The sequence below is a fragment of the Tursiops truncatus genome, chromosome X (assembly GCF_011762595.2).
Source record: "Tursiops truncatus isolate mTurTru1 chromosome X, mTurTru1.mat.Y, whole genome shotgun sequence".
Classification (NCBI taxonomy): Eukaryota; Metazoa; Chordata; class Mammalia; order Artiodactyla; family Delphinidae; genus Tursiops; species Tursiops truncatus.
In genome coordinates, this window is record NC_047055.1 from 124,189,724 (window position 1) to 124,217,460 (window position 27,737).

General features: G+C 49.4%; 1 protein-coding gene across 2 annotated transcripts in view; it reads left to right on the forward strand.

Annotated features, from left to right (window-relative positions):
* The window catches only part of LOC101322511 (pseudouridine-5'-phosphatase), a 450,455-nt gene that overhangs the window by 27,660 nt on the left and 395,058 nt on the right, over window positions 1–27,737 (forward strand). For both annotated transcript variants that reach the window (XR_012329209.1, XM_019944729.3), the window contains exons 2-3: window positions 5,784–6,002; window positions 23,799–24,028. Coding sequence is in view for 1 of the 2 variants with exons in the window: in XM_019944729.3 (XP_019800288.1) it covers window positions 5,784–6,002; window positions 23,799–24,028 (449 nt within the window). In the remaining variant the exon portion in view is untranslated. The remainder of the gene's footprint in view (window positions 1–5,783; window positions 6,003–23,798; window positions 24,029–27,737) is intronic.

Sequence of the window (27,737 nt, forward strand, 5' to 3'; positions counted from 1 at the left end):
CCAGCCATGCCGCATGCCCCGCTTATGGTAGCCACCTCCTGGGTCCCCGCCCTGCAGCCTCCACCAGGCGGTCCCTGCAGCCGGCTCCCTTCCCGGGAGGGCTGTCCACTACCCTGCCGGCCCCTTTCCCGGGAGGGCTGTCCACTACCCTGCCGGCCCCCTTCCCGGGAGGGCTGCCCACTACCCTGCCGGCCCCTTTCCCGGGAGGGCTGTCCACTACCCTGCCGGCCCCCTTCCCGGGAGGGCTGTCCACTACCCTGCCGGCCCCCTTCCCGGGAGGGCTGTCCACTACCCTGCCGGCCTTTCTGCCGCTGCTCAGCCAAGCGCTGGCCGAGTCCTCCCGCGGAGAGCTAGGCGTAGGCGCCTCCGCTAGCACTCACCACCGGCGGGTCCTTCTTGGCTCCCGGAAGGGCCTTTTGTCCTGTAGGGCCTCCTGCCTCAGGCTGTGCCCCTGCCAGCCCCTCTCAGAACCTGGTACGTCCACACCTTCTTCTGCCTTCCTCCGGATCCACCGGTGCCCTTCCGCCACACCTGGGGTGACCGGCACTTTTAGCAGGTACCTTCTTCCGCCTTGGCCTTGCTCGTCACAGCGGCCGGTGAGGCCGGTAGACGCCCTGGCCAGCTGGCCCGGCAGGGGTACGGCAGAGGCAACTCGGAGCCAAGCGTGGCGCCGATAGAGGCTCTGGGCTTCGTGCCGTGTGCTGGGAGCATGGAGAACAGCAGCAGACAGCTGTTGCAGAAACACTTTTCGCCATGAGTGTGCTAGAAATTATTAAGCAAGCTGGGGAGCCCTGAGAAGTCAAGAAGAGCCCTGGGCAGCCCCTGACAGCAGAGCCCGCCGGGTCGGATGGCTCATCTCCTGTCTTCCTGAGAAGAACCAGCCACGTCTGCAGGCTCTCGTCATCTAGAGCCTAGGCCGTAGGATGGCTGTGCCGTGTGACCTAAGAGTCCGTTTTTGGGAACGGACGCTTATTTTCCAGTGAGGTCCTTCATCACTGGAGGAAATCAAGGACCCCCTGCTAGAAAGCGCAGAGAGCAAGTGTGTCGGTCTCAGTAGTTGTTCTCAAACCGAGGGCCCCGGCAACAGCTGTTGCTTCCTGTTCTGTGGTCCCAGGGCTAGACATCCTTCTTCTTCTCGATTTCCACTTGGGAGAGAGATGAACCAGTTCACTAATCCTTTCAGTATAGTATGTTCCATCAAGTTGTCTGTAGTTTACTGCAAGCTACATGTTTCTTCAAAAGAAAAAAAAAGTTTAAGTATGCATGGGATGCAATACAGAGGAAAGTGTAAATAGATTATTTTTTCTTTAATTTCTGCTAATAGATCTATGCGTGTAATCGTTAAAATCAAGCTTTTCTTGGTTAAACTTGATCTGGTTTTAAAATCGCTGACTGCAGAGCACTGGGCTTTGGTAAAAACAGGTCAGGTCAGTGATTCTCCCCTGTGTTAGGCACGCACACCCTGGTTTCCTGCTGGTGGGAGGGGGGGTTGATAAAACACACAGCAGATCTGGGGTCACAGCGCTGGGCCTCACCCAGTTTCTCCTCAGTAGTTCTGGGCTGAGACCCAAGCATTTGCATTCCTGACGCTCCTGGCCCAGGGACCACACTTTGAGGACCAGTGGATTAGGGAAACGAGTGGTAGGTGAACAAAAGAAGTGCATGTTTTCAAGGAGTGTATTCAGTGATTGATTACCTACTGTGTACTAACTACCACGGTGGCTTAGAAGAGTGGCACCACCACTTTGATCAGAATGTCCCGTGCGCTGCCTTTTTATCGTTAAAGCCGTTTCACGTGTAAACTATGTAGCTCTCACCACACTGAAGAAGACTGCTCCATTTCTGGGTGAGAGGAAGCATGGAGCCGGCTACATCAGTCTGCTTCCCCTTCTACAACTCCCTGTTTGCCAGACTGTGACAGTTTGATTTTAGCCCGAGATGGGCCCTTCTGCCTTTCCACGTGGAAAGGTATCTTGTATCGTTAAGGAACTATCTGTAGCACAAAACAGTGTCTTTAGGTCACCTTCGCCCTCCTTTTTTTTTTCTTAGTAATTGGAAAGTAAGACTATTCTCAAGATATATTAAGTTCTGAGAAGCATTATCTCACTTTGTTCAGGGTGTACAGGATATGGAAGGTGTAAGTTGACTGGAGAGCGGTAATCAATGTGGGTCCACAGTCCGTTTCCAAAACCGGAGGAGCCAGTTGTATTTCGATTTTTAAATTATTATTTTAAAGTGGAATGCATTGATTCCATGATATGTATGCTCTGTGGGGGGGCGGCGGCGGTGGCCTGGGGCAGCATCCGTAATCCAAAGCCTGTTGGTGTTTGTACAGGGAAGCGCAAGAAGGTTCACGCTAAGTGTCCCAAATATTAAACCTTAAAACTGACTCTGTTTTTGCTAAATGAGAGCTTTTCCGTTTCCGGAAGTTTATGGATCATGGGGCTGGGGACACGGCGTCAGTGTGCCTGTCCTAGGCCGGGCGGTCAGTTAACAAGTATTTGTGAAGCTAGGGAATGTGTAACACTGTGGGAGGGAATCCCAAATGGTTACCACTTCCTTTTAAAGTAAACACCCGGAACGAGGCCCTGTAACTTGTCAGATGCAGCAGCCCTTGCCGTTTTGGGAGCTGTGGTGTGCAGGCAGGGAAAGCAGAGCTCGTCGTCTCCTCTGAGCTCACAGATGCTCCCTGACCGCCTTCCGCGGAGCCGCTGCAGGGCACGTGTGCCCCAGACGGCCCTAGAGGCGGGGAGGCAGGGCCGGGCGCCGTGCTCACAGCTGCGCGCCGGTTACCCGCTCAGCTGACGCAGGCGCCTAGCAGGTGTGTGCCCGTGGGAAGACCCCCCCAGGGTGCAGACGGGTAAGCTAAGGCCCAGTGGGGTGCTGAGCACATGTCCTGAGTTCCCAGCGGCTGGCCAGCTGCGGGGCAGGGCCTCCAACCCAGGCCAGCCGGGCTTCCGAGCACGGGGCCGGCTCCCAGCCCAGAGTCCTCCGGCACGCCTGGGCCTGCAGGCGGCCGCTGCTCCCCACGGTGCCCCCGGCAGAAGCCGCAGGTCACCGGGGCGAAGCAGCTCCTCCTGGGACGTCCAGCCAGAGCGTGGCCAGGCTGGGGATTCGCTGCTCCTCTCGGATCAGGACGCCCTTGCTTTGTGTCCGTGTGGTACAGAAGTGGAGATGGGGTGGGCAGAGAAACCAAGCCAGCTCTTACCCTGCATGCTTCTTACTCTCGGGTTGATTGAGGGGTTTTGCTATTAGATAATGCAGATCATGCCTTTAGAACTGGATTAGGTGCAGCTTCGTGCAAGAGAGAAGTGGGGAAATACGCTCACCCCTTCCGTCTTCGTAAGCTGAAACACAAACGGATACCGTCCAGAGTCTGGGATGGACTCAGCCAGCATTTAAATACGTTCTCGATGATAAAAGCTGTTGCTAAGCATAGTACAACGACAGAAGCTCAGCCTCAGACGAAACAGAGAGGCCTTCCAGGTGTGGTGATGCCTTTTATAGTAACAGTTCAGTGACCCTAAACGTCAGTGCCTTCTGTTTTCCCACCTGGGGACCCAGCCCGCAGCTCGGATGAAAATACCAACCTCTGGGCTGAGTCTGTCCGCTCACCTCCCTCACTGCCCCCCGCCCAATCCGATGCCCTCGTGTCACTGCCTGCCTGATCCCTTCATCTGTACCTGCTGGGACTGCTGCCTGGATCCTATTCCCCCCACCGCCCAGGGCTGAGGTTCTCGTGTACCTGCAGTATGTTCCTAACACACCTGAGTAAGGGAGCAGCTTGTGTGCACGTAGCCTGTGGAAAACCACGTGAGTTTCCTGTGAAAAATAACCCAGAAGCACGGCGCAGAGCACAGCTACTTTATGCGGCTTCATTTTAGTTTAGCTTCTGGAGAACCTTTTCCTTTCAAAACGCTGTCCCTTTCATTGATCGTACGCTGTCGTCAGCGGGCGTCCTCATTGCCGGGTCTCAGGAGCTTGGCGATGCATTCAGATCCTCGCTTATTCCGCCGAGGGTTTGGGGGGATTTTATCTGAATTGTGAAGAAAAGTGGCTGTCGGCACAGTCTCCTACAGATTTATAATCCCACCGTTCTGTGCCTTTTAGATTAAAAGCTTCAGCTTTAAATAAACGCTGCTTGAAGCGTTTTTAAAGAATACAGCTGTTTTCTGTCTTCAGAATTAGTCCTTTTTCATGCTCCTTTCTCCTTCCCCGTCCACTTGCTTCCGCACGAGTCCCTCATGTTAAGTCCCCACCCGGCCTCTGCTGCTTTTCCTGGCACTCCCTAGCCTTCGCAAACCCATCAGTGGTTTCTCACTCGCTGGGTGCCGGCGATGTCTTTTTGTCAGTCTTTCTCTCTCTCTCAACCGCTAGAAGAAAAGTGCTCACGTGTAGAGGGTAACATGTATAGCCTCCCTGCCAGTGCATCCATCCCCCCCCCGCCCCGACCCCGAGAGCCCTCCCTCTGTGTCCGCTCACAGGCGAGAAGGATGTAAAAGAGCGTGTGCGACAGGCAGCCCTCCTCAGCGTCCGGCGGAGGGTGCACCAGCCCTTCCCTCTTTGCTGGGACTTCTTCAGGGAGATTAAGTGCAGCGTGGTTCTAGAAAAACTAGAACCACTCAGGTTATTATGCAGACGCTGGCTGCTTCTACCAAGGATCCCGGGAAGACTTTTCCTCAAGTCCCACCTTCTTTTGTACCAAAAAAAGAAAAGGAAACAAAAGCTGGAATGTATTACCCAGCCCAGGGGTCATGCCCAAGCATGGTCTGGCGAGTATGTCTGAGGGTGGATATCTGAGATCTTTTTGTTGTGTGTCTTATACCGTCCCCCCAGAATCCAGCCCGTGGTAGAACGGTGAGGACCCAAAGAGTTAAAGTGCTGAGCCTACTTGATACGCAGCTGTAGATGATTTTGCCTTGGAAAGCAGAGGAGAAAGAAAAGCTCTTTCTGTTGCTGGTCATCGTCAAGGCTGAAGCATGCCACCATGGGGCTGAGGGTCCAGGGCTTGTCCGGGGAAGCAGCCTACAGGGAGGCCCTAGCACGACACATTTAGCGGGTGGGGAGGGGAAGGGCAGGTCAGCTGCCGGGAGAAGCAGCCACGGGGTGGGTGGCGGCCTCCTGGGAATGATCCCTTCACCACAGAGCGACAGCATCCAGGTACGTTGCAGGAAACGCTGCCGCTGTTGCAAGAAGGCTTGGTGGACGAAGCCCCCCGCCCCCCATGCCTGATGACACAAGTGCCGTGAGGGATCTGGTCCCGTGAGAGGAAACGAGAAGCACAGGAGTTGTGTGTTCCTACTCAGAGCCGCGCACAAGTTTCTGTCCTCGTGTAGGCACTTCACTGCTCCGCCCGCGGCCAGGCGCTCCTGCCGGGTGGGAGTAGTTCCTCGGGGCACATCCCTAACAGCAGAGGGCACACACACAGACCCTTGCGTGCTGCCGTCACGGTGCACGCTTGGGAGGACCAGCTCAGGGCGTCAAGCACGTGCTCAGGCCCAGATGCGTGCGTGCGCGTAGACAAGGCAGTTTCACCGTACTAGAGACTTTCTTTCTGGGCCAGCCTGTAACGTTCCCGAGCAGCAGAGAGCAGGCTGCCCAGGGCATCGTCTGGTCCCCATGGCCTGAGAACGTCTCGCTCACGTCCATAGGTCTCCCCGAGAGAGCTTTCTACCCTGAACTTGACCTGCACTGTGAACACACGTGCTTCTCTGATGTAGACTTGGCATTACCAACGCGTGCACCCTAAAAGCCTCTGTGTCTTCGTCTCACTGTGTCTGCAGATACCGAACGGCTGTACTCAGTGGTGTTTGAGGCAGTCTGCGGTCGCTATGGGAAGAAATACAGCTGGGATGTGAAGTCCCTTGTTATGGGTAAGACGGCGTTGGAGGCGGCCCAGATCATCGTAGACACCCTGCAGCTCCCGACGTCCAAGGAGGAGCTGGTGGAAGCCAGCCAGGCGAAGCTGAAGGAGGTGTTCCCCACCGCCGCGCTCATGCCAGGTGCCGCCCTCTGCCATCGTGTCTCTCGCCTTAGTAGTGACTCTCACAGACTCATGCGGGGCATGCTAGGGTTGTCCTTTGGTCTTGATGACTTCTTGGAAAATTCTCTTCCTTGTGAGGCTCAGAGGGGCTCGAGAGAGAGTTTGGTGGATGCTGTTGTGTGCTGCGATTCAATCTTGTCTTTTTAAAGGCTTCTTAAAAGAATATGCGTTCCTTTCACTGACTCCTGAGGTCCAAAAACATTTGCATTGTGTTTGCATGGGTATTATGTAAAGATTACATTCCTGACAGAAGGCTTTTTCTTTTCACAATCAGGTAACACCGACTAAGGTTTCAGCAGCTATGCAAACTTTAACATGTTGATGATAAGCAAGCACCTAAATCTCCCCAAAGAAGTTTAATTTTTTTTTTTTAAGTTAAAGGCATAATTCTGTTCTGACATGTCTGTTTGTATGGCCTTTATCGCTCTCTTTACTTGTTTTCCTTTGAAAGGGAAGATGATTTTTCTCCCTTGGAGCATGTTAACTGAAGGTTGATCACAACGGAATTGCCTGCTGGTTCTTACTACAAGTGAGAAGGTCAAGAATGTTCTAGATTATAGGGACAAAAAATGCTTAAAAATGAAGTATTATTTTAAGATTTTTCTAGGAGAAAAGGTGAAAACTCAGTCTTTAGAATTCCTGGTGCTAAGGGAGAAAAAGTTTACAGTTATAGCAGAAATTTTGGATTCAAAATTGTATTCATATGAGTCATCATCATTTTTGAAACGTGTGTTGTTATCTATATTTGTACACATATCCAGAGGGGTAGATTGAGTATTCCCGGGAACCAGAGAATTTTCTGTCAAAGGGCCCTGCTAATACCGCTGCCTGTGTCACACAGAAACCATGTGGACTGTTCTTGGATTACACACACACACACTCCTCACGCACGGGTACAAGCACCGCGATTCACACTCCCTTCATCAGCTGCCTCTGGGCTGTTTGCACACCCAGTAATCCTGACAAACTTTAGTGATGGAAACACATCCGCATGTCACAAGAAACAGCTTAAAATTTACCATCTTATCCATGCTTAGTGTACAGTTCGGTAGTGTTAAGAATGTTGAAGTTGTTGTGTAACCATCACCACTCCATCTCTCAAACTTTTTACATTGCAAAGCTGAAACTCTGTCCCCATTAAACCCTAACTCCCATTCCTCCCCCTCTCCGGCCCCCGGCGCCCACCCTTCTTCTTTCTGTCTCTGTGAATTTGAAGTGCTCTAGGTGCCTCATACAGTATTTGTCCTTTTGTGACTAGCTTTTTAAATTTAGCATAATGTCCTCAAGGTTCATCCATGTTGTAGCATGTGATTTTCTCCCTTTGAAGACTGAATCATATTCCACTGTACGGACCACATTTTGTTTATCTCTTCATCTGTCTATAGATAACTCTGTTGCTTCCACCTCTTGGCTGCTGTGAAAACCACTGCTGTGAGCATGTATATACAAATATTTCTTCAAGACCTTGCTTTCCTTTCTTTTGGGTATGGTCGCAGAAGTGCGATTATTGGATTATAAGGTAATTCTGTTTTTAGTCTTTTGAAGCTCCACCATAACTGTCTTCTATACTGGCTGTACCATTTTATTCTTCCTCCAACGGCCCACAAGGGTTCCAGTTTCTCCACATTTTCACCAACACTTGTCATTTTTTGTCTTTTTGATAGTAGCTGTCCTATTGTGTGTGTAGTGATTCTCTCTTGATTTTGCCTTTCTTTAATGATTAATGACGCGGAGCATTGTTCCATATGTTGTTAGCCGTTTGCATGTCTTCTTTGGAGAAATGTCTATTCAAGTCCTTTGCCCATTTTTTTTTTTTTTTTTTTTTGTGGTACGCGAGACTCTCACTGTTGTGGCCTCCCCCATTGTGGAGCACAGGCTCCGGACTTGCAGGCTCAGCTGGCCATGGCTCATGGGCCCAGCCGCTCCGCGGCATGTGGGATCCTCCCGGACCGGGGCACGAACCCGTGTCCCCTGCATTGGCAGGCAGACTCCCAACCAACTGCGCCACCAGGGAAGCCCCCTTTGCCCATTTTTTAATAGAGTTATTTGTTTTTTTCTTGTTGAGTTCTAGGAATTCTTCATAAATTCTGGATATAAACCACTTATCAGATACATGATTTGCAAATATTTTCTCCCATTTCATAGGTTGCCTTTTCAATCTGTTGACTGTGTCCTTTGATACACAGAACTTTTTAAGGTTGATGTACTCCCATTTGGCTGTTTCTGCTCTTGCCTGTGCCTTTAGTGTCATATCGAAGACACTAAAAAAATCCTGTGTAGGGCTTCCCTGGTGGTGCAGTGGTTGAGAGTCTGCCTCCCGATCCAGGGGACGCACGTTCGTGCCCCGGTCCGGGAGGATCCCACATGCTGCGGAGCGGCTGGGCCCGTGAGCCATGGCCGCTGAGCCTGCGCATCCGGAGCCTGTGCTCTGCTACGGGAGAGGCCACAACAGTGAGAGGCCTGCATACTGAAAAAAAAAAAAAAAATCCTGTGTCATAATGCTTTTTCCCCATGTTTTCTTTCAGGAATTTTATAGTTTTAGCTCTTACCTTTAGGTTTTTTATCCATTTTGAGTTAATTTTTGTGTATGCTATAAAGTAAGAGTTCAGCTTTGTTCCTTGCACGTGGATATCCACTTTCCCCAACACAAGTTTGTTGAAGAGACTGTCTTTTCCCCATTTTTGAGTGGTCTTGGTAGTCTTGTTGAAGCTCATTTGGCCATATGTGTGAGGAGTTCTTTCTGGGCTCTCTATTCTATCCCATTGGTCTATATGTCTGTGTTTATGCTAGCACCACACTGTTTTGATTACTGTACCTTTGTAATGTGTTGTGAAATCAGGTAGTGTGAGATTGTCCAACTTTGTTCTTGTTTTCCAAGATTGTTATGGCGCTTCAGGTTCCATTGAGGGTCCATATAAATGTTAGGATGGATTTCTGTATTTCTACAAAAATTGCTTTTGGAGTTTTGATATGGATGGCTCTGAATCTGTAGATCGCTTTGGGAAGTATGGACATTATAACAGTATCAAATCTTCCAGTCCATGAACATGGGATGTCTTTCCATTTATGTGTGTCTTCTTTATTTGTGTCTTATTTATTTGTTTCTTCCAGCAGTGTTTTGTTGTTTCAGTGTACAAGTCTTTCACCTTCTTGGTTAACTTTTATTTCCCTTTGATGCTATTGTAAATGGAAGCGTTTAAATTTTCTTTTCTGGCTGTTCATTGTTAGTGTATAGAAATGCAACTGATTTTTGCATGTTGATTTCTGTATCCTGCAATGTTGCTGAATTTGTTTATTAGTTCTAACAGTTTTGTATGTGTGTGGAATCTTTTCTACATATAAGAGCATGTCATGTGTGAACAGATAACTTCACTTCTTCCTTTCCAACGTGGATGCCTTTTGTTTCTTGCCTGATTTCCTCTGGCTAGGACTTGCCGTGCTGTGTTGAATAAAAGTGACAAGAGAAAGCATGTTTTTCATGTTCCTGATCCCAGAGGAAAAGCTTTCAGCCTTTTCACATCGAGTAATGATGTTGCTGTGAGCTTTTCATATATGGCCTTTATTATGTTGAGGTAGTTTTCTTTTATTCTTAGTTTAAGTGTTTATATCATGAAAGGGTGCTGAGTTTTGTCAAATGCTCTCTCTGCATCAGTTGAGATGACCATGTGGTTTTTGTCCTTCATTTTGTTAATATGGTACGTCACATTGATTTCCGTATGTTGAACCATCCTTGTGTTCCCCCTTGGTCATCATGTATAATCCTTTTAATGTGCTATTTAAATAAGTTTGCTAGTATTTTGCTGAGTATATTTGTATCAATTTCTTATAGTTTCTTTGTTTGGCTTTGGTACTAAGGTAATGCTGGCCTCATAGAATGAGCTTGGGAGTATATCGTCTTCTTTAATTGTGGAGAAGAGTTTGAGGAGTATTGGTATTAATTCTTTAAAATTTGGTAGAATTCTCCAGTGAATCCATTTGGTCCTCTTTTCTTTGTTGGGGGGTTTCTCATTACTGAATTAATCTCCTTAATAAGTAGAGGTTTGAAGAGACTTTCTCTTTCTTTTTGCTTTGATTTTGATAGGTTGTATATCTTTATTTCTTCTAGGTTATCCAGTGTTTGCATACAATTTTTCGTATTATTCTCCTTTAATCCTTTTTATTTTTGTGGCATTGGTTTTAATGTCCCATCTTTCATTTCTGATTGTAGTTATGAGTCCTGTTTTTTTTTTTTTTCTTGGTTAACCCAGCTAAGGATTTGTCTAGACAGTTCATATTTGACCTGGAGTCTCTTTCATGGTTTAACATACAAAGCGCCTGTGATGTTTTAGAAATGTAAATACCCTTTTTCTTCCTCATCCACCCAAGCCTTTCAGGTGGTTTTCCTTCTAGAGTTTTTGTCCTATATTCTCAGATTTACTTGAGATATGTTATACTACAATTCCAAGAAAATATTATGTCTCATTCAGCTAGTCTGGTTGTTTGGCTGGATTGCCAACAAGTCTATATTATGAAATCTGCTTGGTGATCCAGTCATTGTAGTGGCCTCATTTGTCTCTCCCAGTGACTAGGTATGAGTTAAGTAGGGTGCTAATCGTAGGTAGCAACAGAAGAGAACTGAATCCAGACACCTCCACCGTAGAAGTGAGGCAGGAACTGGTTCTTCAAAGACAGTTTAGTCCTACAGAACTCACTAACCCCATTCATTGTGATGACTCTTCTTTCTGTGCTACTCCTTCACCTCTTCTAGACAAGAGGGGTAGAGGACCTCTTTATTTACTGATTGATCAAGGTCATGAATCTGGCTTTTTAGCCTAAGAATTTTTGTGTATACTTAAACTTTTACTAGCCTCACAGCTGAGAGTGAGGACTTACCAGTGCTTCTAAAGTGTCTCCTTGAAAACATGAGGTCGTTCGCACACACGTAACTGGGAGGTGAGCTAAGCATGAGAAGATGACAAGAGTATAAAGAAAAGCCCAAGAATGCACCAGACAGGAGACATGTAAAATCGTGCTGGGGTGCTCGGTTAGACCAGGGACGGAGGTCAGAAGGTGCCACTGGACGTTCTGAGTGGGTTAGGATGACAAGCAGTATTTGGTAATTATACGTACCCCCAAAGGGGAAGAAGAACAGGAGGAAAAAGGCAGGATGGGCTGTGGAGCCGAAGGAAGGGCCGTGTGGAAACCTAAGGAAGCACGTTTCCTTAGAGCTTCTGTTCTGTAACATGTTAGTCACAAAAACAGTAAGGACAGAGATCAAGTTGTCTACCCAAAAAGACGTGCTTTGCCCCCTAGTTTACACCCCTACTGCATTCCTCCCATCCCCTCTTTTATCTGAGCCAAACCTGAATTCCACCGGAAAGGTGACCTCCTGGGGAGACCAGGGTGTGGTGACTATAACTAGAAAAAGTCACCACTGCCCTCTTTCTAGGTCTAGGTTTTCATCTCGTTCACTTACCGCTTTGTTACCATCACGCAGCTGTGGATGATAGCATAACCCTTGACCTTCATTTCTTTTCTTTCTGAAGGTATTTTCTGGTGGGGCATTTTAGGTTGTGGAAGGCATCTTGAGCTCATTAGAAAAGAAGTCTCTCTGTAGGGATGGTCTGTTATGAATTCAATATCCTTCATTTTGAGAAAGAAACTCTCAGTTCAGGGTGAGAGCTGTGGCCCCAGCAGGTACTTAGCAAGGAAGGCATGGCAGTTTGCCAGGGGTAGCAGGCCCTGATTATGATGCAGGCATGTCTGCCTGGGCCAGTTACCAGGGGAAGCAGGCCCTGATTATGATGTAGGTGTGCCCTCCTTGGGCCAGGCACCAGGCAATTAGCCCCTGATAGTGACGCGGGTGTGTCCTTGCCTGGGTCCAGCCACTTGGAGGGTAGGGCTGGCCGGTGGGGCTTGAAGGCCAGGCACAAATGACTTGATTACCTTCCTATCAGCAGCCTAATGACGGAATGCTGTGGATGCCTCTCCTTGAGGTGGGTCATGAATGATCTGGGAGGGAGATACTTCTGACCAGTGTGTTCTGTAGGCATTTACCACATGCCTTACTGATGACATATAGGGTGAAGGTCAGAGAAAGGTCTAATTATTTTCTGGGAAGAGACATCTTCTGAATCGTGGCACAACTTTTTTTTTTTTTTTTTTGCGGTACGCGGGCCTCTCACTGTTGTGGCCTCTCCCATTGCGGAGCACAGGCTCCGGACGCGCAGGCTCAGCGGCCATGGCTCACGGGCCCAGCCGCTCCGCGGCATGTGGGATCTTCCCAGACCGGGGCACGAACCCGTGTCCCCTGCATCGGCAGGCGGACTCTCAACCACTGCGCCACCAGGGAAGCCCCAGTGGCACAACTTTTTGATAAGAAGTATTGAAGTGTATGTGGCCTAACGTAAGAAAAACTTTTGCCATGGGACGTAAGGAAACCTTTTTAACCGGGTCCCCATGAAGGATGCTGGTACCTCCGTTGTGTTTTGAAGCACATTTCTTCAGTCATGGATTCTTTGAGATGGATGAAATGATGTATTTTGGCATAATTCAGCGAGAGTAACTGGTGTAGAAGGCCATAAAGTCGGTGCCTCTTCTGGTGTGAAACCCCCCGGAAGGTTCTCCTGTTGGCCTGGCTCTCTACTTTTCCTGCTCGTTTTCATGGGCTGGGATGGGGGGATTTCTCAAGGAAGAGCCCAGGGCGTGGCATCTGGGCCAGTGGACAGGAGGGGGACAAGGCCGAGCCCAGGAGCGATGGCCCATGCGCTGCCCGTCACACGGGCCCCTCGGAGGTGCCAGCCCCCCCCCCCCCGCCACACCGCGCTCCCTCGGGTTTTTCTCTCCCCTCCTGCTCTGGAGGTCACCCAGCAGAAGAGCGGAAGTGCACGCTGATCCCCGGCCCCCTGGGCAGCCGAGGCTGTGGTGCCCAGGCCTCTGCGGCTTGGGGACGGCCGGTCCCCGCTCCCCCATCAGCGGAGCCTCCCTGTGCTCTGCAGCCCAGGTCACCTCGGGAAACCAGGAACTCGGCCGTGTCCACCGTGGAGTGCGGCCCCCCGACATAAGCTGGAGAGCGGCACACGTGGGGACTCCCTGGGCAGGAGGGTGGGCCTTGCCGGGGCACAGCAGGTACCTGTGCTCTTCTCCCGGAGCGCCCCTGATGACCACAGCCCGGCCGCAAAGTGGACACCGCTCTCCGTGGTGTGGGCCCCAGTCCCACTTCTACCCAAGCCCGTTTCTTCTTTGCCAGCCTGCTTTGGCCTGGGTAATTATGTGTCTCCACCCCCGCACCCCCCTCCTTTTGCTTCTCTCTTCTACTTTATTCTTTGTGTGTCTTATGCCCTTAGTCCCCCATGGCTATTAGCAGACATTGTCGGCTCCTGCCGCCCCACTCTCTGAACACACGGTCCACCGTCCTGGCAAGAAGGCACTCATTTCCTTAGGGTCATCCTGTAATTTTCCTCTTCCTTTACTCAGTCCTTAAGGGCATCTGGGGCTGGGTGGCTGCTCATGGGCACATTAAAGAAAGGTGTGTATAATCAGCTTAGGATACATGCATATCCATTTAAGTGGAAATCTACAGTAACATATAGTTTTACGTCAGAAAGAGAAATTCAGAAAAGAGTGGTGGAAGGGGAGTGGAGGAAAATAAAGCAGAATGTTCTCAGGGCAGTGGCAGCTTTGTGCTGGGGATGGGGGCTTGAACTTTGGGGAAACTGCGGAGAGCAGGTGAGATAGAGGCGGCTCGAAGCTGAACCTTTTACTGATGTGCTTGAGAAATAGGCAAGGACTTCGGCTCGACTAGGTCTTTAGTCTTGAGCTAAGCTGTCTGCTGCTTCTAGAACCAGTGGGAGTTTTGAAGAGATGATGTGCCAGAGGGAAACCTATGCGAGGTGGGGGGGAATTCCTCTGGGTTTATGGCACATGATGACGACAGCAGGGGAGAGTTAGCTGGGAGGAGGACCAGACTATGAGGGCTTGACCTAAGGTGGAGTCAGAAGGTCTCAGTGGACCGCAGTCCCATGTGAGGTGACAGTGTGACGTGGTACTGGCAAAAATTAACATTCACCTGACAAACCAGGACTGGAACTGAAGTTTCAAGACTCATTATTACTTAAGCACCGAAGCTGTAGAATTGCAAACATAAAAAGAATCCAGCAGACAGCACATACAGAGAGAAGGTGTGAGTCTCAGGTTACGCCTAGCTTTTCTCATCATGAAATCAATCACAACAGCAGTGAAAGGAGAATATTGAGTATGGACGTGGTAACAAACCACAATCACGATGCCACGCTCCTTCAAAATCATTTGCTGGTCAGTAATGCCAGTAACAGACCTTTACAATTCTGATTCCCCTTGTCCTGTAGAGTACTGACTTATTTGATGATGTACATGGACGTTACTCCTTTTTCCTGGTTTAAATGTTCTGGCATTCAAAGACTGCCAGGTGCCTGAATTGTTACTAAATTATAACAGAGACATCCTAGACTAAGCCACAAGATATATGTCTTGTCTTCCTGCGATTCTAGCTATTACTTAACTGTGGGCGTAAAGGTTTTTCTCAAATGAACGAGCTGCAGTTTGTTTTTAAATGTGTGGCGGTTCCCCTGTGGATTTTTAAATACTTGGGAGGAAGAGATCATGGATAAAAGAAGTCCTTACTGAAAGACCTCTCAATTCAGTGGAGAGAAATGGGTAGATAGATGGCCATGACGGTTTAGTCACGGGCGTCGGCAGCTGAGGAGAGTGGCTTCCAGCCGCTTGGACAGGCTCTGGGTGTCTGAGGAGCAGGTGCTGACTGCACAGGTGCCGACTCAGGGGGTGGGTGGCACCTGTGTGGGGTGAGGAGTGACCTGTCGTCCCAGCGAACACGGCCAGGTTCCAGGGGGCCGCCTGGCTTGCCCCGCATCCCACAGCTTCCCCGTAGACGACCCACCCAGCAGTGGGGACGCAGTGTGTGCACAGACAGTACGGGTACACTTGAACCTTGGACAACACCTGTAATTTATAGTCAGCCCTCCGTGTCTGCACTTCCTCCTCACCTGCCGAGTCAACCCACCACGGCCCGTGTAGCGCTGTAGTGTTTACTGTTGAAACACGTCCACTGTACGTGGACCCGCGCAGTTCAAACCCCTCTTGTTCAGTGGTCAGCTGTATATTAGTCTATTTATTTTCAGTCTTGGAAGATCTGCTCCCAGCATTATTTCGGGGATGCGGTGCACAACGGACAAAATATTTCAGCTGCGGCTTGCTTTTCAAGAATTAAAAAATATTGTATTTTTTAAAGAATGGAAAGCAATTACTCATAATAGCCAAAAACTTGAAGCTACCCAAGTATTCACTGATGGATGACTGGATAAATAATATGTCTTATATTCCTACAGTGGAATATTATTCAGCCTTAAGAAGGGAGGAAATTCTGACACAGGCTACAACACGGGTTAACCTTAAGGACATTGTGCTCACAGGGAAAGAAGCCAGACAGAAGAGACAAATACTGTGTTATTTCACTGACAGGAGTCAGCTGCAGTGGTCAGAGTCACAGAGACAGAAGGTGGTGTGAAGGTTACCGGGGCGGGGCGGGGGAGAAGCAGTGTTCACTGGGGACAGAGTTTCTGTCTGGGGAGGCGAAAGAGTTCTCCAGATGGCTGGTGGTGACCACTGCACAACAAGGTGAAGCTCCTGAATGCCACTGGCTGTGCACTTAAAAATGCACAAGATGGTAAACTTCATGATATTTTACCACAATAAAAAAAATTCCGGGCTTCCCTGGTGGCGCAGTGGTTGAGAGGCCGCCTGCCGATGCAGGGGACGCGGGTTTGTGCCCCGGTCCGGGAAGATCCCACATGCCACGGAGCAGCTGGGCCCGTGGGCCATGGTCGCTGAGCCTGCGCGTCCGGAGCCTGTGCTCTGCAACGGGAGAGGCCAAGACAGTGAGAGGCTCGCCTATCGCAAAAAAAAAAAAAAAAAGGAAAAAAAAAAGAAAAAAAAATTTTGTTTCTGTTTTTAAATACCAGAAGCCGTTCACGGATTACGAAGTTGTATTTTGTTAAAGTTCCTGGACAGGCGAGGTAGAAAATGGTGGTAATTGCATGCTGTACAAAGAATTTTTCCGTAAATGTCACAGCTGTGCCTGTCTCCTCTCCCCCAAACCGAGTCACACAGCCACTAGGGGAAGGGCCTTGCTTCCGTGCCCCCCTGAGCACACACTCAGTGGGACCTTAGTCCCAGTGTCATGGCATGTTGAGTGGGGCTCCAGCACCTCACCACAGAGTCCTCCTCTGAGAGATACCCATGGAAAGGAGGGGACCCTCACTAGGGGCTTGCTGCAGCCTTCCAGGCGCTGGTGCTTTCGGCATGTCTGCAGCAGCCTAGACAGGAACACAGGGAAAGACTTTCTGTTTCCTTACCAGACCATTCCCGAGGACATAGGCGATAACACCGAGAATTTTATATTTGAGGACTTCCCTGTTGGCACGGTGGTTAAGAAGCTGCCTGCCGATGCAGGGGCCATGGGTTTAAGCCCTGGTCCAGGAAGATCCCACATGTCGCGAAGCAACTAAGCCCATGCGCCACAACTGCTGAGCCTGCGCTCTAGAGCCTGCAAGCCACAACTACTGAGCCCGTGAGCCACGACTACTGAAGCCCGAACGCCTAGAGCCCATGCTCCGTCCGCAACAAGAGAAGCCACTACAATGAGAGGCCCACGCACTGCAGCAAAGAGTAGCCCCCTGCTCGACACAAGTAGAGGAAGCCCACACACAGCAACAAAGACCCAACACAGCCAAAATAAATAAATTAATTTAAAAAAAAAGAATTTTATATTTGAGATAATGCCCAGAAAAAACAACATGCACAGAAACTCTGGCCACAGTGTTGAAATTTCTGCAGAATGGCAGCAAGGAAAAAATAGTTGACAGTGGAAAATTATCTCAGTTGACTGTCCTGGTCCCCACAAAATTGGGCTGATCACTTTCAGATTAGTTTGATAGCCACAGTAATGCACTCTGCTGCTTTTGTCTCTATTGGACGCATCAGGTGAAGGAAATCAATCCATTTTTGATGCGAATTGCTTAGAAGGCACCCACCTTTCTTTCCATCATCTCCTGTTTGTGTAGGAATTGAAAACTGAACATGCTTCCTATATCTTTATATCATCTGCAGTTTTTATACTCGTTCTGTGAAGTAGGCAGGATTGCTCTTACTCACATTTTATAGGTGAGGATGCAGATTTGTAGAAGTAAACTGAAGAGTGAGGAATCTGACCCCTGGACTTCTAGGCCATTCCTACACTGCCCTGACTGAGAACATTGCATACGGCACTGCCTATGATGACCGGCATCCCTGGTCTCCACCCACCAGAGCCAGGAGCCCCCCCTCCCCCAGTTGTGACAACCAAACAGTGTCTCTGGACTTGGCCAGATGCCCCAGGGGGCGGGGGTCAAAATTGTCTCTGCTGGGGAATCACTGCCCTAAATACAGTGGTAGACTGGGAAGGCATCGTGTCAGGTCCCTCTTAGTGTGTTATGGGGCGGATGGAAATTTCAGGCTCCTGGGCCTTGCTCGTCTTGGAAGGCGACCCTTCACTTGAGTTGTCATTGCCTTTGATGGGCCTGTTCTCCAAATCCTGCCCTGGGAAGGAGGGTGGAATGTCTGGTTGTCCCCACCATCCTCCCATACTTAGGTAAGAATCCTAATTAGAATCCACCCTGGAAAGGGCGACCCTCAGGGTGAGTCAGCAGGCCCTATCTGCCCTGGAATGTGAACTCATGCCCTGCGATCATGCCTTTCCAAAGCACTCCTTAGGAATCCACAGTGACATTAAAATCTGGGCATTGCTAAAGGTCTCCGTAAGGAGGGAGAGGTGTCAAGATCCCCCCTCTGAGAACCTGCTCCTGTAGCTCCCAGCACCCTCGCACCTCCTGGCTGTTGATCCCAGCGGAGTGACCTGGTCTCTGGGTCTGAGGTGGCAGCTGGAGGTTCCTGGAGCCTCTTCCCACTGATGCCGAGAACAGCTGCTAGGCTTCTCTTCGTGTGTGTGTGTGTGTGTGTGTGTGTGTGTGTGTGTGTGTGTGTGTGTTTCCTTTTTCTTTCTTGAGCTCTGCCCTTGATTGCTAACAATTGCTGAAACATTGCCAGCACACGTTCATGTTTATAGTCATGAATTATGTCGTCTTCTCAGAATCAAGGCCCCAGCTTCTAGTTTCCACCACCAGTGCTGCTACCTTGGGTCCTTGGGGCCACAGTTTCTGTGGCTGCCGTAACAAATGACTGCAAACTTGGTGGCCTAGAACAACAGAGGTTTATGCTCTCACAGTTCTGGAGGCCACAAGTCTGAGATCAGGGTGTGGGCAGGCTGCACTCTTTCCGGAGACTCCAGGGGAAGATCCTTCCCGCCTCTTCCAGCTTCCGGGGGCTCCAGGCATCCCTGGGCTTTTGGCGCCTCCCTCCCATCTCTGCCTCCATCTTCACGTGGCTTCTCCTCTGTGTCTGTGTCTCTCCTCTTATAAGGACACCAGTTGCCATGACCTGAACGTTTGTCATCCCCCCTCACCCCCAAGTTCATAATATATGAAACCCTAACCACCACCACCCACCCCGCCCCAGTGTGATTGTATCAGGAGGTGGCCCCTTTGAGAGGTGATTAGGTCATGAGGGTGGAGCACAATGAATGGGGTTAGTGCCCTTATGAAAGAGACCCCAGAGAGCTCCCTCACCCTTTGCACCATGTGGGGACACAGGGCGTACACAGTCGTCTGTGAACCAGGAAGAGGGCCCCCTCAGCAGACACTGAATCTGCTAGAACCTTGATCTAAATTCCAGCCCACAGAACTGTGAGAAATCAATTTCTGTTGTTTATAAAGCATCCAGCCTGTGGTGTTTTATTATAACAACAGGAACAGAGTTAAGACACCAGTCATTGGATTTAGGGCTCACCGTAAATCCGTGATGATCTCATTCTTGAGGTCCTTCATCACATCTGCAGAGACCCTTGTCCCAAATAAGTTCACGTTCAGAAGCACCAGGGCTTAGGACTCGGACATATCTTTGGGGGGGCCACCGTTTGACCCACTGCCCTTGGTGGCATCCCTGTGACCTGTAACACTGTGGTGTTGGGCTGCTCACCTTTCAGGCAGGGGCACAGTCAGCGTCTAGGAGAGGTGGTCTGCCTACGCCCTTACACATGCGAGTCGGGGTGAGGAGGGGCTGAGCCTTGTCTGAGGAATGCACGTGTGGAGGTCTAGGCTGAGCAGAGCCCTGCACAGTGCACCCGTGCCAGGACGGTGTGGGTGTCTGTTCCCCTGCCACGTGACTGGGCGCTTGCATCAGCTGAGCCCCCGGGCTGACATCGTGACATGACCCTCACCTTCCTATGCATCCCTGCAGAGGTCTAGACTCAGCAGCCGCTCTGTGTTTCCTGAAACACATGGTGTATCTGTTGCTATGTGGTATCATCTGCCCCTGGGTCCTGTTCACTCCCCCCGGGAGTTGAACCCTCGCTGGGTTCAGGGTGAAGTGTTACAAATGATGCCTGAGCTAGTTAGAGGTTTCATGGATATACCCACTCAATGCTTGAATTCCACGGCACCGCCTGAAAGAACTCATGTCCGCTATCTTTTCTGCATTTTTCCGTTTTCAAATCCATTTTCGTGGCAGCCTCTGTGTCCTTTCTCACCAATCTTAGGTGTCTAGGATGAAGTCAAACGGAAACATTCTTCTATCAGGATCCCTGATGCTCCGCATTTCTTATTTCTTCCCCTGTAGGTCAATCCTGTGAGTGTGGCTTCTTTGTAGCAAGAGCTGTCTGTCTTCCTGCCCTGCCCTGAAACCGACTTAAGCACACCAAGGCTACAAGCTGTTGAGTGGATTTCATTTATGTACCTAATGAACCAGCTTCTCCACAGGACAGAACTCCTTTCACATTTTCAATCTTTTACTTCTCAGAGTGACTGAATAAGAAAAAGTTGGTGTACAGTATTTAAAGGATACAAAAGTGTTTAAGGTGTGTGTGTGTGTGTGTGTGTTTCAAACCCAAACAGAATAGGCCTAATTTTTTAAAAGATTATTTCCCTGATTTAAAAACAAAAATTTTTTGTTCACTTAAAAAATAAATGAGTGAATGAATGATACAGAATTTCTGAAGGAGTCAAGCAATAATGTATCAGGACGTTCGAGTGATTCATTACTGACTGTAACCTGAAGTGTGATGTAATGGTGGTGACCATGGCTGACATCTGTTGGGGCCTTACCTTCCTGTGTGTGCTTTTACGTGCAGGCCCCTTTACAGGCATTCCTTCACAACTCCACCACCGGGAACATTAATCATTGCTGTGTGACAGTGGACAAAACTGAGCCACACACAGTGGTTGAGAGTCCACTTGCCGATGCAGGGGACACGGGTTCGTGCCCCAGTCCGGGAAGATCCCACATGCCGCGGAGCGGCTGAGCCTGCGAGCCATGGCCGCTGAGCCTGCGCGTCCGGAGCCTGTGCTCCGCAGCGGGAGAGGCCACAACACTGAGAGGCCCGCGTACCGGGGGAAAAAAAAAAAAATGTTGAGTACTCACTCCAATATAGGCTTATTGGTGTGTACTTATTTATGTATAGTACTCTGCTGTTACATTAGGTACATTATGAAATGTTCACAGAACTAGAAATGTTAGAAGGATAAGCTAAAATGAGATAAACTATATTTAAATTTTTAAAATCAGTAGCACCAGAGAACTTTTCCAGCAAAGTTTTCTTTTTCCAGTAGGTTTTAGAGAAAGCATCTGTTTAAATATGCTCCATTATTTTTTAATATGTTGGTTTACTATTGTGTGATACAATTTGAATATTTTGTTTTAAATTCAAATCACGTTGATACTCAACTTTAATCACCGTATCCAGACAGAGGTGATTATTGGATGTCTGTTTGTTTATAGGCATTCTTTCATCCATCTTAATTCATCCGTTAAGTAAAGGGTTTTTTTACTGAAATTTAACCAGTAAGTGTAATTCTCCATGCTGTTAATCAGTGCTTGTTGCAGACAATCTTGAATGCTGTGTTTTTTTCATGTTTTCACATGATAGATTCACACCCCATAGAAACCCTTCACGTAGAATACTTTCACACTGTTTGGAAATTCCTTTCAGTGTGAAATTAAGCATATGTGTTCAGAAGTCATACAGGTCTGTAGTTTTCTTGTGTGACTTTTGGCCGGCTTTGGTATCAGGAAAGTGCTGGCCTCATAAAATGAGTTGGGAAGCGAGCGTTCCCTCCAATTTCTTGTGGTTTCTTTATTTCTTCTTTCTTTCTGAGATGCTTGCTAAATTCACCAGTGAGGCCATCCAGTCCTAGATTTGGGAAGGTTCTTGACTACAGATTCAATTTCTTTAATAGACCTAGGGCTAGTTAGGTTATTAGCGTCTTCTTGAGTGAGGTTTCTAGCTTTCAAAGAACGTGTCCATTTTATCTAAGTTAGCAAATTTATTGACATGAAGTTGCTTGTCATATTTTGTGTATCCTTTTTAATGATTTTAAGGACCTGTAGTGCTGTCTCTCTTTCACTGCGATAAACTTGGATTTTTTTTTTTTCCCTTGATCAGTCTAGCTAAGAGCCCACCAATTAAATTGATCTTTTTAAAGGACTAGGTTTTGGTTTAATCAGTCTTCTACGTTCTCTTTTCTGTCTTGAGTTTATTATTTTTTTCTTTTCTCTTTACTTTCTTAAGATAAAATCTTAGATTGTAGATCTTTTCTTTCTTCCAGTTTTTGATTTTTCAAATACCATTCCTATTTTAATTCTCCTATGGTCAGGGAAATTACTTTGTATGATTTCAGTTACTTAAAAATTTTTGAGACTTGTTCTTTGGCTCATAGTGTATTCTATCTTGTTGAATGTTTTATATGCACTTGAAAATAATATGTATTCTGCTGTTGTTGGGTAAAGTGTTACATAAATGTCCATTTGGTTAAGTTGCTTGATAGTATTTTTGAAGTCAGCAGTACCATACTTATCTTCTGTCTACTTGTTTTGTCAATTACTGAGAGAGGAATTTGAAACATCTTTCTCCTTCCTGTGCTTTGAGTTTTTGCTTTACCTATTTTGAAGGTCTGTTATTTGGTGCATACACGTTTAGAATTGCCATATCTTCTTGATGAATTGACCTATTTGTCATTACAAAACATCCCTAGTTATCCCTGATAACTGTCATTCGTTGTTCTAAAGCCCACTTGTCTTTTGTTAGTACAGCTACACTGACTCTTGATGGGTAGTGACATAATACGTAGTTTTCAATCCTTTTTTTGTTAAGATTTTTTTAATGTGGACCATTTTTAAAGTCTTTATTGAATTTGTTACAGTATTGCTTCTGTTTTATGTTTTGGTTTTTTGGCCACGAGGCATGTGGGATCTTAGCTCCCCAACCGGGGATCCAACCTGAACCCCCTGCACTGTAAGGTGAAATCTTAACCACTGGACCGCCGGGAAAGTCCTTCAATCCTTTTAGTTTTAACCTATCTGAGTATTTATCTTTAAAGTAAGTTTCTTGCAGACAGCGTGTATTTGGGTCTCACTTTTATTTTTGTTTGTTTTTCCATTCTGACAGTCCCTGACTTGGGCGTCATTATATTTACCAAGCTGTTATGTGAGGTCAGTATCTGCTGATATCCATCATCTCTTCCATATTTGTGTTCATTTCTATTGATTGCCTTTTTCTCCTGGTTATGGGTTGTATTTCCTCCTTTGCAAGCATGGTAATTTTGATTGGATGTCGGACACTGACTTTTACATCCATCCAAGTGCTAGATTTTGCTGATTTAGTTGTCTTGGCGTGGAGTTGAGGTCCACATTTTCCTCTGAGCACCTCATAGGACTGTTCCTCTGAAGGATCACAGTATCTGTTGCCTTTCTGAATGGGTTCAGGTATCGAAAAACGTGTCAATCTTTTCTGTAGCAATTGAGAAACTAGGGACATCGCCTTATGTACTTACTGAAACAGCCGTGATTATCTGATTATTTAAGATACTATTTTAGATAAACCTTTGTGTGGATTTAGACATTACTGTTGTTGTAATCGGGTGTGTTGAAGGTGGAAAGTACTGTCATTTTTGTCACATTTCTTATAACTGGCGGTCTCTTAATTGGCTCCAAGGATAATACATTAACCTACGTGTTTCCTGGACTTAACCACCACCGTTGATAGGAACGCGGAAGCGTGTCTTTCACGTGGTGTGTTGTTGTTATTGTTGTTCAGCTGCGTTAAGCAGAGCCTTTTCAGTGTCTGACCCCTTGGTAGGTGGTCCTGCAGCTTTGCTTCAGCAGCGACCTTTCCCTTCAGCCTCTGATGGGGGCTGGTTCAGGGTCCAGCAGTGTGAGGAATGCTGAATTGCTTTCTGTACAATACAGAGTTTCCTCAGAAAACACCAAAAGCATAGTCCTTGTGTATTCATTGCTTTAAAACAAAACAAAACGAAGCCCTGTGTACTCAGTGCAGAGGCCCTTCCCTGGGTTGGCTCCGATAGGATTGACGAACACAGCAGCAGCATCCCGGTACCGTCACCTCTGTTACTTTGGGAGGTGCTAGCGCTGAGCCCTGAATCGCTCTCTGACGTTTGTGTTGCGTGGGGATGCCCCAGTGCTGACGACCCCTGTCAGGACAGTGTGAGCTCACACGATGTCTGGGCAGAGGCAGCAGAGCCAGGGCGGCAGAGCTGGCGCAGTGTCCCTGGAGGCCTGCGGCCGGTACCTCTGCTCCCCATCATCACTGACGCCCCCCCCCCCCCCCCGCCCCCAGGTGTGGAGAAGCTGATCCACCACCTGCGGAAGCACGGCGTGCCCTGTGCCGTGGCCACCAGCTCAGGGACCGCATCCTTCCAGATGAAGACCAGCAGACACGAGGGCTTCTTCAGCTTGTTCCATCACGTCGTCCTCGGCGATGACCCCGAAGTGAGGAGTGGGAAGCCGGAGCCAGACATCTTCCTGGTGTGCGCCCGCAGGTTTTCTCCCGCCGCTCCCGTGGAGCAGGTAAGCGGCAGCGGGCGTGCAGGTGATGCCGTGCGCAGGCGCAGGGTCTCTGTGTCCACGTGGACAGCTGCTGCGCGGCACTCCCGAGGACTCAAGGAGAGGGCAGTGGGGTCGCCGGGTGGAAGGTGCGTGCGGAGATCCCTTCGTTTTGTGGCGGAGTGCAGCCACCCCAAGTCACCTGGCCAGTGAGCCCCGGCCAGAATCGTCTGGGGTGCCCGAATGTAGGAAAGCCTAGGCTTCGCAGGGCACTGCCTGACGGGCACTTTGCAGGGAAGGGGGGCCTTCAGTGATGCATGGCGACGGTGTCCTTATTTGTAACGAGCAGCCTTGGACACACACGTTCCCTGCAGTGCAGCAATTCAGACGCAAGTCAGCAACGCTCACCACCCCTCCCCCCAAATGCTTCTCGGTTTCTCCCCTGCCAGGGGGCCGCAGGCGGAGCTCTGTCCTGCCTCTGTGGGCTGCTTCCTTGTGCCGTCCGTGCTGGAGCTGGGGAGGTGGTGTCTGAGCCCAGGAAGAGTGCTTAGAGTGCGCGACGGGGCTTGTTCGCTTCTGCTGAGTCTCCGCGCGGCTCATGGGGGCTGGTGAGACGGAGGAGGGGGAAGAAGCCTCAGCCACCTGCAGAGGCAGATTCCAGAACACCTGGGGCTTCTCGAGAGCGGTTGCTGCTGGTGACCCACGTGTGTCCACAGCAGGCGGGGCGTCCCTCAGGGTGACGGTGCTCCCGCCTGGTCCCTGCATCCGAGGGTGCGGTGCTTCGTGGGGCACGGGTGCAGGGAAGAGCCTTTCCGTGAGAGATCTTCTCACCGACTGCCTGTCACTAACGCGGCCTTTGCCACACTAACCGCGAGCGCAGGGAAGGTTACTCAAAAGCCTGCCTCCCGATGCAGCTGACAGTGGCGAACGTTGTTGAGTGATGTGCTTTTTGGGCCCGGGGCCTAACTGACTATACTGAACCTGTAAGGGCCGTCGAGCTGTGTAACCCCTCGGGCTTCCTCTGATTCTCAGACGCCTGCTGGGCGTCCCACGATTCAGCGCACTTCTGACGCTAAGGACCTGGAGTCGGCGCCGATCCCCGGGTTGGGGGCTCAGCCCCCGAGACTGCCCCTGCTGCGGATGCCAGCCTCTGACGAGGTACCCAGGCCCCTCGTGCTTCTCCCATCCGGCCACAGACGTGGGTTCCCACACAGCCCCCTTCCCGGTTGTTATAATTCACTAGAATGACTCACCGAACTTCGGTAGACGCGACTTGCGTTCACTGGTCTAGTGTAGGAGTACAGCTCAGGAGCAGCCCGGTGGAAGAGCTGCTTAGCCTAAGGTCTGGGTGCCAGGGTGCTGGCTTCCATGCCCTCTCTGGGCACGCCACCCTCCCAGCACCCCCTTGTGTTCAGAAGCTCCAAGAACCTTAGGGCTTTCTGCGGAGGCTCCATTGCCTGGCACTGCTGGTTAAACCATGGGCCTTTGTTGACTGCATCGCCGGGCCTGCAGGTTGGGCTGGGGTGCAAGCTGCAGCGCTCTAATCCTGCCTGGTCTTTCTGTCCACCAGCCCCCATCCCGAAGGCATCTGGGGCCCAGGACTGTCACTCATTAGCATAAGCTGACATGTGCTTGAAAGGAGATTATTACGAATAATGAAAAATGTTCTGATTGCCCAGGAAATGCCAAGGGTTTTAGGAGCTCTGTACTGGAAACCAGGGGCAAAGGCCAAATATATATATTTTTTATTATGCGACAGCCAGAAGAATCATTGCGTATCATTGAGCGATGGCGGCAGTGCGTTCCTCGCAATACAAGTACGCGGACGGATTCAACTCAGCAGTTGCATGACCAGGGTGGAGCCTGCGATGGCCCAGCCACTAAGCCACAGAGTCAAAGATGAGGCCTCAGGGCTGGTGGGACGGGTCCTGGCTGCAGTGTGGTTCTGCTTCTTACATCAGAACATCTTTGAGTCCACGTGTTTGCCATCCTACGACAGATTCCATACAAATGCGTTCTCCTTCCCTAAGAACTTCTTAAAGGATCTCCCATCCCTTCAGGTGATAAAACCCTCCTCCTAGAAGGGCCATCTTCTTTGTGTGGTGCAGGTAGAGTGAGGTGCCTCCCTGAGCAGACTGGTTCTGGAGCAGCTCAGAGTAGGAGCGCCTGCTTGCAGCCGTCTTCACAGCTGAGAAGATGAGGTGCTGACCCGTCGTGTCCTCCTTTGTTTGGCTGTTCAGGGAGGAGGGTGCTGCCTTTCTTTCTACTCCAGGCAGTCCTTCCTTTGCCGGGCACCCTATTCATGGAAACATGGCGTTGCCAGGTTTTCAAGTGTGTGTGCGAACCAAGTTTATGGGGAGACCACACGCCGGCTTTGCGTGAGGCCAGTTGCAGTGCAGCTGCGGGAGAGGAGGGCACGGCTGTGTGGCTCCAGTCTATACGGGCGGGAGTTCGCCTTGGTGAGACGCCGAGGCGCCGAGGCAGAGCTCGGACATCCCTGTTGCCCACGGTGACAGTGTTCTATGCACATCAAAGGAAAATGAGCACGTGCGTATCTGAGGAGTAGTCTCGCTCCTAGAAGTGCTCTCCACCAGTTACCCTTGTTAGTCACCCACACTTATTGATGCAGCTATTTGTCTTGCAGAAATGAAACCTGTCTTGCCCTGTTTCCTAGGCAGACACAGTTAAGGTGTTTGGGTTTTCCTCAGATGTGCCTATTGTAGGAGGAAAGGACAGTGTTGGTCGGCTCCTGGTTGTGGAGGCCCACCGCCCGTTTTGTACTTGCATTTGTCTTCCAAATTCAGCAAGCAGTTGCAGAGAGGCTCATGGAAGCATGACACTGCTCTTAGGTTGTGTCCTGCTGCTTCCTCTTTGACGCAGTGCAGGCGCCAGCATATAGGGGTGACGAGCCTCGGAGTTGAAGGGCATTTCATGCAGGTATCAAGTCCCTAGAGAGAGTCACGGTTGCCGTTGGGAATTTATGATTCTGTGCGTGTCACCAAATTAATCTGGTGCAGTAGCACTAATAGGACTGTAGTAAAGCACAAGTAGCATAAAAGGGGGAGTTTATGTTGTCACGTTAGTCACCGTTTTACTAGGAGAAGATGCCTAACAGAGCTGGCATTCAGCAAGTGTGCGTTGCAGATGTCCTAAGTTATTTATGTATCGTTCTTTTGTGCTTAAGATATGCAAAAGTACGGTGCCATCTTCAGAAGTCACTTTACCCATCTCCATGCTCAGGCGCACCCACTGAGCGCCTGTGTGCCGGGGGGCCTGGCATGCGGGAGCCCCCACTCAATCCCACGGGCCCCGCAGGGCAGAGGTTATCATTGCCCCAGCTTTCACAGCCCCTGAGCTTCTGGAGGCTTGCACACAGGAGCGGCGGTGCTCAGAGTCCGGGGCAGGTTGAGGGAGCAAGCCGGGAGTCACCCCAGCCCCCCTGGGTGTGTGTGCTCTGCCACTTCAGTGCCTCGCCGCAAAAATGCACGTCTTTGTTGCAAAATAAAAATGCCATCATTTACACAGGATTTCCTGTGTTGATATTTACTACTACGTTACAAGTAAAACCTGAAAGCAGTTTTTAAAAGCATGGCAGTCACTACTTTGGATACGTATTTTTCTTGTTAATGTTCACAGCTGAATTTCAGGATTTTTTTTAAATGAACAATTATTCCTTTTTTTAAAGAATCATAGTTATTTTATTTATTTATTTATTTATTTTGGCTGCCCCGGG